This window comes from Eurytemora carolleeae, unplaced genomic scaffold (genome assembly GCF_000591075.1).
Source record: "Eurytemora carolleeae unplaced genomic scaffold, Eaff_2.0 scaffold667, whole genome shotgun sequence".
Classification (NCBI taxonomy): Eukaryota; Metazoa; Arthropoda; class Copepoda; order Calanoida; family Temoridae; genus Eurytemora; species Eurytemora carolleeae.
This window is the reverse complement of record NW_019396561.1, coordinates 2,664-16,692: the sequence shown is the minus strand read 5'-3', so window position 1 is coordinate 16,692 and position 14,029 is coordinate 2,664. Positions and strand designations below refer to the sequence as shown.

General features: G+C 33.0%; 1 protein-coding gene across 2 annotated transcripts; it reads left to right on the top strand.

Annotated features, from left to right (window-relative positions):
- Nucleotides 1-428: 428 nt before the first annotated feature.
- On the top strand, nt 429-13,199 carry LOC111705529 (zinc finger protein 530). 2 transcript variants are annotated; one of them, XM_023478111.1, is made up of 16 exons: nt 429-709; nt 1,664-1,767; nt 2,742-2,804; nt 4,040-4,127; nt 5,014-5,094; nt 6,287-6,357; nt 6,882-6,935; nt 7,181-7,224; nt 8,000-8,055; nt 8,263-8,636; nt 9,098-9,196; nt 10,140-10,247; nt 11,019-11,148; nt 11,203-11,369; nt 11,655-11,799; nt 12,350-13,199. In XM_023478111.1, the coding sequence occupies exons 1-16, from the start codon at nt 635-637 to the stop codon at nt 12,860-12,862; spliced, it is 2,172 nt and encodes a 723-aa protein (XP_023333879.1). In that variant the 5' UTR covers nt 429-634; the 3' UTR covers nt 12,863-13,199. The 2 variants fall into 2 exon arrangements, with proteins under 2 accessions (XP_023333879.1, XP_023333881.1); XM_023478113.1 differs by lacking the exons at nt 429-709; nt 1,664-1,767; nt 2,742-2,804; ... (1 more) ...; nt 5,014-5,094; nt 6,287-6,357 and adding an exon at nt 6,369-6,453.
- Nucleotides 13,200-14,029: the final 830 nt, after the last annotated feature.

The following is a 14,029-nucleotide window of genomic DNA, read 5'->3' as shown; positions in this document are numbered from 1 at the left end:
ATACAGAATTTATTTATTGTATAATTGTTCTTACGCTGCTAAACTTGCATATTGTATCATCACTATTGAATGAAATGTGATCTAAATCACAAGATTTTGAGAGGTAATTACGTTAAATGTGGAAATTATTAAGAGAATTAAAAGTATTATATGTTGTATAAATTACACAATTAAATTATGCTAATCAGAGTTAATAATTGTACTAATTAGAACCGACATCAAAGTGCGTTGATTAAATATGAATTTAATAAAATTTTATCTGTATTTTTGAGAAAGCATTTTTTCTGCAATTTTATTCTTAACTATTACATAAAGACCTTATCATTATACGGTTCCCTGTATCCCTGTATCTGCAGCTGAAACCTGCTACCGGAGTAAGTTTGTAATACGTCCCGTCCCGCTTTTATCCGCGGCAGTTCAATCTCTGCTCTAGGGTGGAAACAAAGTACTAGTTGCCATTTTGACTTTAAACTAGAATATCCTTAATTAAGCAGACTGAACCAGTGAGTGGAGAGTTTTCTTTGATCACAGTTTTAAATAGTTATGGTTTCATGGGTCCAGTTTTAGTATTTAGAAGTCACCCTGTATTTCAGTGTTGATCTGATGAAACTGAAATGATGAGGATGATTTAAAAATGTCAATATATATTGGGGGCCCGCACCAGGGGACTGCCATGGAGCAGGCACCTTCCTATACACCCGACTCTAAGGTAAAATTTTTCAAAATTGTAAAATATAATAAAATGAAAATCTTAACAAACCCTGGGTAGAGAAAAAGCATTCTTTATCAAGCGGACTGTTCCTCTATATTAATATTAGACAGTCAACGTAATTTAGAAATACCTTTATTAAGCGGACTGTTCCTCTATATTAATATTAGACCGTCAACGTAATTTAGAAATACCTTTATCAAGCGGACTGTTCCTCTATATTAATATTAGACCGTCCACGTAATAATCTCAAAATTGATATGTTCCTCTTGAAGGTGACTTGTGGATTTATTTAGCTAGAAGACAAAGATGTAAAAAAAATACAACATTTTTTGCAAGAAAAACAAGGACATCTTCGTCATCTTTTATAAAATCCTCTTAAGACAAGTTTTAATGGCACGCCTTGAAATTGGACATCTTAAATGGAAGGTTTCTTAAAATTACGTTATCAGTCCCTTTAATACAAGTATTTAAAAATGTCCCTTCAACAGAAGTATCTAAAATTGTCCCTTTAATACAAGTATTTAAAAATGTTCCTTTAATATATATAAAAATGTTGGGTGTAGTATAGTAGTGTGTAGATGTGTAGAAGTGTAAACTGTGTGTCACATGTATTATGTAAAGATTATAAAACAGGTTTAATTTTTCTAGGTCACGGACAACACTTATATAAATGCTTCTGTCTCACATTTTGTCTTCTAAATGTTGAAACTTTTTCAATTTAGCAAAATATAATTATAAAACGATTTAGACATTTGATTTTTTATTACGTTTTTGTAGTTTAAATAGTAAAAATGCACACGATACACTGAACTGCCGGTATATTAGACGTAAAAATTGGCAGCAGCTTCATTAAGTATAACAAATCATTTCCCGGGGAAGGGGGGGGGGTTAATTCCCAGAAATATATACCCCCAGATGTTTAATCATGTGTAAGGTCTATTGTTATTGCAGGCGCCCCTTGAGATACTGATGAGGGTGCAGATGTGGATCTCCTCGGAGTTTAAGAACCTCTCCTCCACAATCCTCAACGATTCAAACTCGGATCAGTATCTCAGGTAGGACAAGCTATACCCCCAAAAATAAGAGGGAACTAGGCTTTTAGGACTTTTTTCTTCGTACAATGAAAAACAAACTTCCATCAGAAATGCGTAACTGGATATTCATAAGTTTTCATTTACATTTTAAAGCTAATTTTTAAATTTCGACTGGCCATAGACCTTTCCATATGTGGACCTAATCGGTTTAACCGTTTTGAGGTGTATTTGATACAAAGAAACCACAAGCAGAGCTAGTAGTCAGAACGGAGTCATGTCCATCTTCTATATATAAATTTGGCTTGTCTGTTTGTCTGTCTGTCTGTTTGTATCCAATAAACGTCAAAACGGCTGAACCGATCGGGCCCAAATTTTTTGTGGGACATCTAGGGACCCCAGGGAAGGTTTATGAATGATTGAAATTTTAAAAATTTGTGTTTTAAAGGTTTTTAATTTTGTAAAAAAAAAATTTTTTTGAAAATCCGCGATTTTTTTATTAAAAATTCGCAAAATTTTTTTCATCTGTGTTTTGAAATGTAAACAAAAAGAACATGTTCACAATTTAAATAGAAGATGGGCGCGAAGCGCCCTAAAAGCCTAGAAAGAAGGGCGCGAAGCGCCTTGAATTTCTAGTATAATTATACTTTTTTTAAATGAAAGTTTTCCAAGTACACTTTTTCTCCCAAAGAATGGTTTCTAAACTAAGTGATCTGCAGTGCACTGACCAAATACATGTAGGGGTTTAGTGGAGAGTGTTCTTGGTCTTATACCCAGTATACTTTTTCTTGCAGTAAAGATTCTTAATTTAAATATTCTTATTGTTAAATAAACAATAGCCTAAAATTCCATTTCAGCCTAAAATTTATTAAGATACTGAGAATTAATTTATCATGTTCAGGTGTAAATGTCTAAGCTAAATATACATTGGACATGGTCTTTTCGGCTTGTTTTTCAAAGGTTTCCACGTAAGTTTTAAAATTTATATTTTGTTTCAGGATTGTAAAAACATCTCCGCATCCTGTTCTCATCACACAATCTAGTGTTCATCTTATCTGCAGGTAGATAGTATTCTTTACAGGCAGGGTCGTTACTGTCAGGTGTTCAATCTAGTATTCATCTTATCTGCAGGTAGATAGTATATTCTTTACAGGCAGGGTCGTTACTGTCAGGTGCTCAATCTAGTGTTTATCTTATCTGCAGGTAGATAGTATATTCTTTACAGACAGGGTCGTTACTTTCAGGTGCTCAATCTGGTGTTCATCTTATCTGCAGGTAAATAGTATATTCTTTACAGACAGGGTCGTTACTGTCAGGTGTTCAATCTAGTATTAATCTTAACTGCAGGTAGATAGTATATTCTTTACAGGCAGGGTCGTTACTGTCAGGTGCTCAATCTTGTGTTCATCTTATCTGCAGGTAGATAGTATTCTTTACAGGCAGGGTCGTTACTGTCAGGTGCTCAATCTAGTATTCATCTTATCTGCAGGTAGATAGTATTCTTTACAGGCAGGGTCGTTACTGTCAAGTGCTTAATCTAGTGTTCATCTTATCTGCAGATAGATAGTATTCTTTACAGGCAGGGTCGTTACTCTCAGGTGCTCAATCTAGCGTTCATCTTATCTGCAGATAGATAGTATTCTTTTCTTTACAGGCAGGGTCGTTACTCTCAGGTGCTCTATCTAGCGTTCATCTTATCTGCAGGTAGATAGTATTCTTTACAGGCAGGGCCGTTACTGGTCAGGTGCTATGTGTTTACTGTGTAGGAGGGGGGAGGCATATTGGGGTGTTTGGGAGGAGGGGAGTCAACAAATTTAAGTTTACACGATAAACCTTTTATTCAAGGCAAATAAGGCTCGGTTGTTGAGAGAAATACTTGTTGAGAGAAGTGTTCTTAGCCGTAGTAATGTTGTGTTGAAGTTTAAAAATCCGACGGAAAACGATTAAGATTGTGACAACATGCGGGGCGCGGCACGCCTTGGTTGGACAATCCGATAGGATTTTAATGATCGAATTTTCACTCTTTCTGAATAATTATACACCTTACAATCGTCTTATAGGTGTCTAAAAATTTTTAAAAAATTCTCTACAATACTGCATTCTCAGCTCAACTATCATGTCTAGAAGTATCACAGCAATTTCAACCAAAAAAGCATTAAGATTTTGATATGGTACTTCAGGATATAGTTACATTCATTTTGCACTGAGCTCTGTTGCTTCAAAGTTTCAAGCCTTATTTTTTCAGGAAAAACCTGTTTCAGCTCTGACAGTATATTTCTAATTTTATTTTTTCTAGGGTTGACGCTGACATGCATATCCTGTGTCAGCTGCAGGCCTTCAACTCTATAATTATTCAAGAGGTGGCAGCATCGTTGGAGGAAGAGGTAAATATTTTTTATATTACATCACATTTATCAAAAATTCGACCAAGAATTTTAATGATTACAACAGTTTAAGGATAAAAAGGAAATTTTAACATTACCTGGCAAGCCCCCCCTCCCCCCTCCCCCATTTTTTCATTTTTTATACATGTTACCCAAAGTATCGTCATTTTCATAAAAATCAATTTTCATCTTTTAGCTAATTCAGCAAGACCCTACTCTAATCCAGCTTGACCTTAAATAGCATTTAGCACTCTGTGTGAATTACTTTTATTTCAACTACTTGAACCTCATTATCTGAAATGTGTAAAAATAAACGTGAAATCTGTATTTCATCGAGAATTTAAAAATTATTTATTGCAAATTAGTACAAATCCTGTTTGGATTAGAAATCAGTTTTTCGCAACATAAACAATTTTTAACCCCCCCCCCCTTTGTAGTTTGTATATCTTAATATCGTAAACCATTAGATGTAGTTGAACGGATATAGTTACATGTGTCAGCACTTATTATATTTAATTTCCTTTGATATCTGATCTTAGACGAGGCCTGTAGGACAAACAAAACAAATATATTGATAATTCAAACTAATGTTCATTGAATGGTTTGTAAAGAAATATCTTGTCAATATTAATCAATAATTGAATCCTAACAAACAATGTTGTGTAAAGGATTAAATTTATTTTGATTCTGATTTAGTTCATACATTTAATTTTTCTGAGATTAAATTATCGAGCCCAAATGGGGTTTCCAATCTCTAAGTAGTCCACACCTAAGATTTGTGTTCTGAATACAAAATATGTTTTTTTACTGATATTATTGTTATTATTATGATTATATTTATTATTATTATTTTAGTTACTATTACTATTATTATTGTTATATTTAGTACGAGGACCTGAAGAACCTGTTGACTCTGATAAACAACCAGCAAACTAGTATATGCAGGGGTATACCGGAGGAAAAACTGGTGAGAGACAATTCATTGATTTACTAACTTTATTAAATATTTATTAAATAAAGGAAGTTGGTATCCAAACCTTGGAAGCTAGGAGGTTAAGGTTTGACATGCTACATACATACAAAACTCTGAACCATAAGATAGCTGTTAATCCAGATATATGGTTTACCAGGGTCCAAGACATCAGCCTAAGAACCACTCGTCAATCTGACAACTATATGAATCTACAAATAAAACAGTGCAAAGGAGAAATTCGAAGGAAATTTTTCAGCAATCGAGTTGTTCAACCATGGAACAATTTACCTGCAACTATTCAGAATGCCAAGAATGTAGACAGTTTCAAAAGAATGTACGATGAACATGTGAAAATGTGAATGATATAAACAATGATGGCCAGAACTATAGTGAACTAAAATCATTTACAGTTAAATCAAGAAATTCTCATTATACTCCAATAGGAGTCCTGAGAATCAATACCACATAAACATAAACATACTCTTTGATAGTCACTAACCTGTAACCATTGATAAATATTCAAGGGTGTATTTTTGAATTACTTTTTCAGTATTGAAAAAATGTATTTTCAAAGAGTAGTCACTGAATTGAGGAAAGTGAATAATTTTGGTAAAAAGTACTGTAAAATAAATAAAAGCATGCTAGTCGGTGTCTAGTTAATAGTATATATACACCCCTGATGTTGTTATTTGATGGTTACTCTTTAAAAAGGAGTAATAGAACCCAGGAGAGAGGGATAGGATTTATTTACATTTTACTCTGATAGTGATTGCTTTGTCTGCTCCCCATGCCCTGCTGAGGAACACCGAGCTGTTTTGTTTAATGTTATTGTTGTTCTTAAGTGTCTTGATACAGCATTGTGAGATAAAAATTAACCGTACACCATCTCCTTAATTTTGGTATATTATGATCTAAGTAACCAAATATTTTACTGGTTGGATCAATTAAAATAAAAAATATTATAGATAAAAAGTATATTTTGCCTACGACAACTGTCACTTGAAAGTTAAAGAAATTTTCCAAAGTTTTAATTAAGTTTCATTTTCAATTTTGAAAGTTTTCAGTAGTTATAAAACTGTATTTTAACTGGGTTGATTAATGAATCAAGAGAGATAGTTAAACTAAGTTCGACGAGTTAGACTGCTTACTGTATTCAAATATCATCTCCAATCTTTTTGTTGTCTAGGTTACCTGGGCGTCCAGGAAGAATCTGTCCCATATCTTGATAGAGAGGTTCATGAGCAGGGTTGTTTTTAGGTTAGTATTCAACCCTGTCAAGAGTTTCATGAGCAGGGTTGTATTTAGGTTAGTATTCAACCCTGTCAAGAGGTTCATGAGCAGGGTTGTTTTTAGGTTAGTATTCAACCCTGTCGAGATTAAATTTAAAAAAGGAAGAAATTAGAAAAATCAGTAAAAAATTTGATAATAAATCAATAAAGAAATTTATTAAACAAATAACTAAAAATACATAAAAACAAAAATGAAAATAAACGTATAAATAAATGAAAAAATGGATGAAAAATAATGAAGAAAATTAATTAAATGAAATAATAGATAGGTAGATATCAAATGAATCAAAAATTGAGAAAAAAAAATAATGAATGATTAAAACATGTTGAAATTAATGAATATTTTTAATGTATTAAAAAATTAAAAATTAATTAAAGTATTAGTAAAGAAATAATGAACAAAAAAGAAGCAATGAACAAAAAAAGAAGTAACGAAAAAATGAAAGAGTAAATAGATTAATTGATAAATTAGATATAAAAAATTATTTTTAGGGAGAGAAGTTGTACATATGTTATCCTAGAAACAGATCAGGCAGATATATGCAGGTATGTGATTAAATATTAAAAAAAATAAAAATAAAAATAAATAATATTTTAAACAACAATGGTAATATAAACATAAATAAATAGACATCAAAACAACAACAAAATAATTTTTCTTCGAAACCTCGACTAAAACTTGAATTTCTAAATATCAAATATTACTTTTAAACTCAAAAATCTATTTTTTAACAGTGCAATTTATCCAGTTTTTGAATTACTAAGAAAATTATTATTTAAATTGTTTTTAGATCCTGTGCTCTGCTTCTATCCACTTCGAGTTTAGACTTACATGGTTGGTAACTTCCCATTATCCATAGACACCTTACCCCCCCCAAAAAAATGGGGGAGGGGAAAGCTTATGCCCCGTTATCCTTTATCGTCTCAACTCCTTTGCGACAGTTCATTTCCCCTTAAAGTTTTCATCAATTCAATTCAATTATAGACATAATAAAAAACAATGTTAAAACTTTTAAAATTATTAGTTTACATAAATAATGCACATTAAGTTCTAAAATGTATTATTGAGGGGGGAAACTGAAGAAAAAGAGTTATTTTCCCGCAATTGTTGTCTGTTTTCAATTTATCAAACAATCTATATTTGTTGTGTGTTTTTGCAATCTAAGTATAACAACAAACATCGGTAAGTGTCATAACATTGATTTTGATGTATAAAATTGTGTTGAAATGGTTAGAACACTAGGGGGAGATGAGCTGTCGCAGGAAGTTGAACTGATATCGGGCACCTTTCAGTAAATGCCCCTGTATGTCTCCACTCACCTTGCTCCAACCCCCCCCCCCCATTATTTAGTTGAAAAACATGTTTTCCTGAAATAAAATTTAAATATTTAAGAACAATAGGTTTAACTTAACAATCAGTTCTACACACCACCAGCTCTCTATTCAATACGAAATATCAATTTACCAATTCAATTCAAATTTACTTATTCACGTTTATCCAACTTTAGAAAGTCGGACATTTTATTCTCCAAACGTGGTTTTCTTAATTTTAAGTTAATTTTTGACATTTTAACATTTTGAAATTTTAAAATATAATTTTATTTGTTGAGGTGATGAGGAGCTGGAGTGCCCGCAGCCGGACTGTGATAGAACGTTTAAATATCAGGTTTAGTTTAAAAGTCTAATTTAAACAAACATTGAGGGGTTCATAAATATTCGCAATAGAGTTGGGGACACAGCCGCAGCCTTTTTATGATCTCCTTGCTTCTTTTCTAAATAAATCTGACTTTTTCTCGTCTCACAGATGAAAATTGTTATCGTAGTTTTTTTCGATTTAATGTTGGAATTTTTGGTAACATATATCTTCTTTCAGGGTGCTTTAGAGAAACATATTCAGAAACATGCAGACGAGGACGCTGATTATCCTGTCCTCGATAAGCAGCTGAAACAAGAGGACAACCTCAATCATATCAAACTGGAACCGGAGGTTAAGCTTAACGAAGCCAACGGAGTGGACGACAACGATTTCTTGGATCGTTTGCTAGACGATCTGGACTATCCTATAGAGGAGAGGAGACGGAAGAAAAAGAAAAAGAAACCGCCGACGAAAGACTTCTCCTGCAGTGATTGCGGGAAAGCGTTCTACTTCCAGAAGAACCTGTTCACGCACGTGGTGGAGGTTCACGGAAAGTCAGTCGACGAATTACCAAATCTTGCCTTAGTGAAGTCCGAGGATGGAATTATTAGGAAAGTTCAGATTAAAAAATAATAAACGGTTAAGCTATACGCCGCCATCGAACATTAGCATAAGCGTAGGCTTTGACAATTATTAATTCTTTCGGAATATTATTCCTGAACAAAATACAGGGGTGTGAATTTTCATGAAATATTCCCCCCCATTTCCTCCCACAAAATAAATCTAGCAAATGACATAGTACATACCCCGGATATTTCTACGCCTGTTAGTTCTGCGATTAACCTTGGAAGGAATTTTGTAATGAAAACCGGGATTTAGAACAATGTTGAATTCTAATAATTTCCTTAATTGTCTCAAAAGCATAAATGCGCAAGTCAGTTTACAAAGTCGAAACCACAATTGAAAATACTAAATTTTAAGCCATACAAATAATCATATCTCCTTCATCGTTTTCAATCAGACTGCCTCTTCCAATTCTCTTGGGTTTGATTTGATTAATCTGTTCAATTAGACGTAGAAAGAAGAAGAAGAAAGGAGGTAAAGGGAACAGTGTTTATTGCGACGAGTGTGGAGTAACATTTAAATTTGCAAGCGGATTATACAACCATAGGTTAGTTTGCTACTTAATGTCTGATTTTTTGTTCAATTTGTTCAGATCATCGAAAAGATAAAAAAGTTTTTACGAACTAAATCATTATTGTCGTATGGGTTCTGAGAGGTTTAGGGGTGTGTTCGGAGTATTCGTTGGGAGCATTCCGGAGATTTTGGGGGATTTTGGCAAGTTTTTGGAGGGTTTTGCAGTAAATATATTTTGCATATCTAAAATAGTTTTGCAACTCCCGACTTTGCTAAAAGTTAATCAATAAACTAAAATAAGTTACATAAAGTTTACCAAGTATAAATATCAGATGGATAAATATAAAAGTTAATCAATAAACTAAAATAAGTTACATAAAGTTTATCAAGTATAAATATCAGATGGATAAATATAAAAGTTAATCAATAAACTAAAATAAGTTACATAAAGTTTACCAAGTATAAATATCAGATGGATAAATAAACTAAAATAAGTTACATAAAGTTTACCAAGTATAAATATCAGATAGATAAAAATAAATATAGATATGTATTTTTCATGTTACCAGAGGTATTCGCAATTTGCATTTTCACAAATGTTTTACTTTTTCATAATGGAGTGTTAAACATCTTGGTTACCATTTTCTATATCTGACGTTCTCTTGTTTTCATTAAATGACCTTTCCACCAAGCAGTGATTACAGGGGTTTATATTTTATCGAAAAAGCATCCCCCCTCCTTTGAAAATATATTTTCTTCCCAAGAAGTTTTATATGCTTGCGCGTAGCAGATTTTTTTTTATGGTTTTTTTATTCGCTGAATTAGGGAAAATATATTATTTTTAGAGAAATAAATGAATTTTTGGGTAAAAAGTAACAAAGAGAATGAAAAGTGTTGCCCAATCATGAAAACTAATTCTTAAAAATATTTACCTTTGTACTAATATGACGACCCATTTATGTATTTAATGGTTGTAGAAAGAGAATGCATGGAGATATAGAGAAACGACCCTGTCCTCATTGTGAAAGATTAATCAAAAGTTGTACAATGGATCAACATATCAGAGAGGAACATGGAACACCTAGGTAAATTTATAGATCAATTATTAGAGAAGAACATGGAACACCTAGTTAAATATATGTATCAGTATATCAGAAAGGAACATGCATGGAAAACCTATGTAAATAAATGGATAAATATATCAGAGAGGAACATGGAAGACCTATGTAAATAAATGGATAAATATATCAGAGAGGAACATGGAACACCTAGGTAAATATATAGATCAACATATCAGAGAGGAACATGGAACACCTATGTAAATAAATGGATAAATATATCAAAGAGGAACATGGAACAACACCTAGAGGTAAATAAATGGATCAGTTTATATCAGAGAGGAACATTGGAACACCTAGGTAAATAAAAGAATTAATATATCAGAGAGGAACATGGAACACCTTATTAAATATATGGATCAGTATATCAGAAAGGAACATTGGAACACCTAGGTAAATAAATGAATTAATATATCAGAGATGAACATGGAACACCTTATTAAATATATGGATCAGTATATCAGAAAGGAACATTAGAACACCTAGGTAAATAAATGGATCAACATATCAGAAAGGAACATGGAATTATTTTCGAATGTTTAGGGGAAATGAACCAAAATTATGATATTTTCAAGAAAATATTTACCACTGCCCCTTTTTTACGTTAAAATTTGAACCACAACCCTAAAAAGCATTATTAGAAGATTTTTTTAAAAACAGTTCTAATATTGGGAAATAATTATGTACAATATGTGTAGTCACGATTTTTTCAAACAACTTTTAACTTGTTTTCCCTAGGTATGCATGTCAATTCTGTGGTAAAGGCTTTTACTATAAGAGCTTTATGTTAAACCATCAACGCCTTCACACGGGGGATTACAAGGAATGTATTTGTGATCTCTGTGGAGCTGTATATAAAAGTGTTCAGGTAAATTTAACAAACGTTTTTCAAAAGATTTGATTTTTAAAGTTGATTTTTTAGGTTTTGAATCGGCATGTTCGAAATGCCCATCAGGATCTCAGAAATCATAAATGTGATCATTGTGAGAAAGCGTTTCACAACAAACAGCGCTTGGAAAGACACATAAACAGTCAGCATACAAAATCAAGACTTTGGCCTTGTCCTGTTTGTCATTCAAAATACGACAGGTAGCATTTTTTTCTGTTAAACGAGTTGAATATGGATTTTCTACTGTATGATGATTATCAAGAACAAGATGATTTGATATGATTGGAATTGAGTTCAAATGAAATTTCATAAATTTTAGAGCTCTGTTTATTGCGTTTTGCAATTATGTTTGCACAGTTAATCGATCGTTATAATAATAACATACAGCTTAGAAATTTAAACCGTTTTGTCAATAAATGTTTTTTCTCTTTCTGTTGGGAGACAGGATCGAGATTCTTCGTTTTTTAATAATGTTGAATTTTCAGAAAGGACAATCTTCGAACCCATATCAGGAAGAATCACAGCGGTGTGATTAACCCCGACACGGTGGAGTTAAGCTCGGTCGAGAACGAAGCAGGTTTCGATCTCGGAAGGAAACCTAGAAATGGATCTAGTCATTTAATATCACAGGTAAAAACTACTTTCCATTTAGCTCATCTCTTTGGTAACCTTTAGCAAGTCAACCCAGGGTAATCATTGCAGTTCATTAATGTTTTAACAAGGGAGCATTTGGTAAACTTTGTTTATTACTTTCTACCAAATTACACTTTTAAATTTTATATTGATAAACTTATATAATGCCAATCCTGATGTGTATTGCAGATTCTTTATACCATTCCAGAAAAGTTATTGTCATAAAATTTTTGCCAATTTTCACAAATATGACGTACAATGCACATACTTTAATTGATAACTCCTCTTTATTTGAATATGAAAATATCCAAATTTATTCATGTCCTAAAGAAACGAATTGAGCCTTTGGCACAAACTCAAATTGTATAACCCCAATATCTTAGCAAGCTGAGAGCGTAAACCTTAAAGCGCGCTTAGATTATTCAATCTAACAGAATTCTAAGTTTAAAATATCAAAGATCTACTACGTTGGGTTGAAAAGATATTGGGATTAGAAAATATGTATACTACATGATACTAAAAGATTAATTAAAATTGATATTTTCAGGCATTTTTTATGAACGCAGATCGAGGAAATGTATCAGTATCCCAGGACCGTAACCAGCTACCTGGTCAGCATAGAAATTCGTCCATGCAGGGACAGGAGAGAAGCATGCATGACGCACATGACCTCTTGCACTTAAAGTACAGTGATGACGCGCATTTTCGCGAACATGATCAGATTAAGCGCGAGGATGTAAGCGCACATCAGTTGAGAATCCCATTTGAAAGTTCGATGATGCGCCAAGATCAAGGATTCGCGCGTCTTACACAACGTGACGATTTCCTGCCGGCAAAACAGGAACCAATAGAATCTAGTATACGACTTAGTGTTCATTCTCCACCAATGAGAGACGTAGTAGCGGCAGTACGGGACAGTGCTGTTCCGGTACGTGACGTCATGGCGGCGGTCCGGGACACCATGACTCCTATGCAGCATCCAGTTCATACACTTGCACAAACCATTCATCACATTCAGAATAGCTATGCATTTCCAGGCCTTCACGGTCCACCCATTTAAATTGGTTTATTTGCATCACGCCTTACTGAGTTGTCATTGTTAGTTAAGTCGAGAGTATAACTTGTATCAAAGGACTGATTATTGTATTTTATTTTTTATTTCTCACAATTGTTCACAAAAACGTCACATCAGTGCTTCCGTTATGCTAACTTCCGATACACCTAAAACCTCACTATACGTATTTTAAACTTTTTTACAAAATGTTTACTTTCTTGTCATATATCTATACTTTCTCTTTGTGGCATTATTTTTTATTTGTACAAAAATTGCATTGAAAAATTCTTTATTGTGTCTTTAATCCATGGGCTTTAAACTGTGAACAGTCTTTCTTTACAGATTACACTTATTTTACATACGTTCGTATGTATTGCCAAAGTTTAGTTAAGGCTGTACGGATAGAAACATCAAGATGGTCAAGATAATTTCAAAGTATTTTACGCCATAATAACTATAAACACAAGATATTTGTATAAGCCACGTAAATACCAATTTGCAAGTCTGGAAAACTTATTCTTTTTTTCATTTTTCGCCCTGAATCTCTTGGTAAAATCAAGGTTCTAATATAAGCTGCTTTATTTTTTAATTTACCAACCTTGAGCGGTATATATCTTGAATCTTGATATAATATGGAGCGCGTAGGATCCATTTAATTTTGATGCGGATCCGGATCCTGGATCCATATTTAAAAATGGACCCGGATCCTGGATCCGCAATAAAAAAATGGATCCGAATACAGGTTATTTCTTTAAAATTTACTGAATTATTTTAACAAAGCAGAATTTTAAAACTTTTTTGACTTTTTTTCCTATATTGTTATGCTGAATCTTGATGAACCATTCAGAAATCAGGAAATTTTTATAATTTGATTTTTGAGATTAACATTTTTTGCAGCTTTTGGTTGATATTTTGCCCCGTGGATCCGGGTATTTTTACGGATCTGAATCCAGGAAGCCAAAATCTTGAGGATCCATCGGATCCGGATCCAAAACACTGATAATATGTAATCGATATCCGGATATGATACATGTATGTGCCTACGATCCGGATCCATTGGATCTGCGAAAGTTTGGATCCCGAAAAGAAATTTTTCCTTTAACCACTGATCAAGTGTGAACAAGAAAGGGGAAAAGACTGTCGGGAGTTTCTTATTGATCTATTGAATGCTTG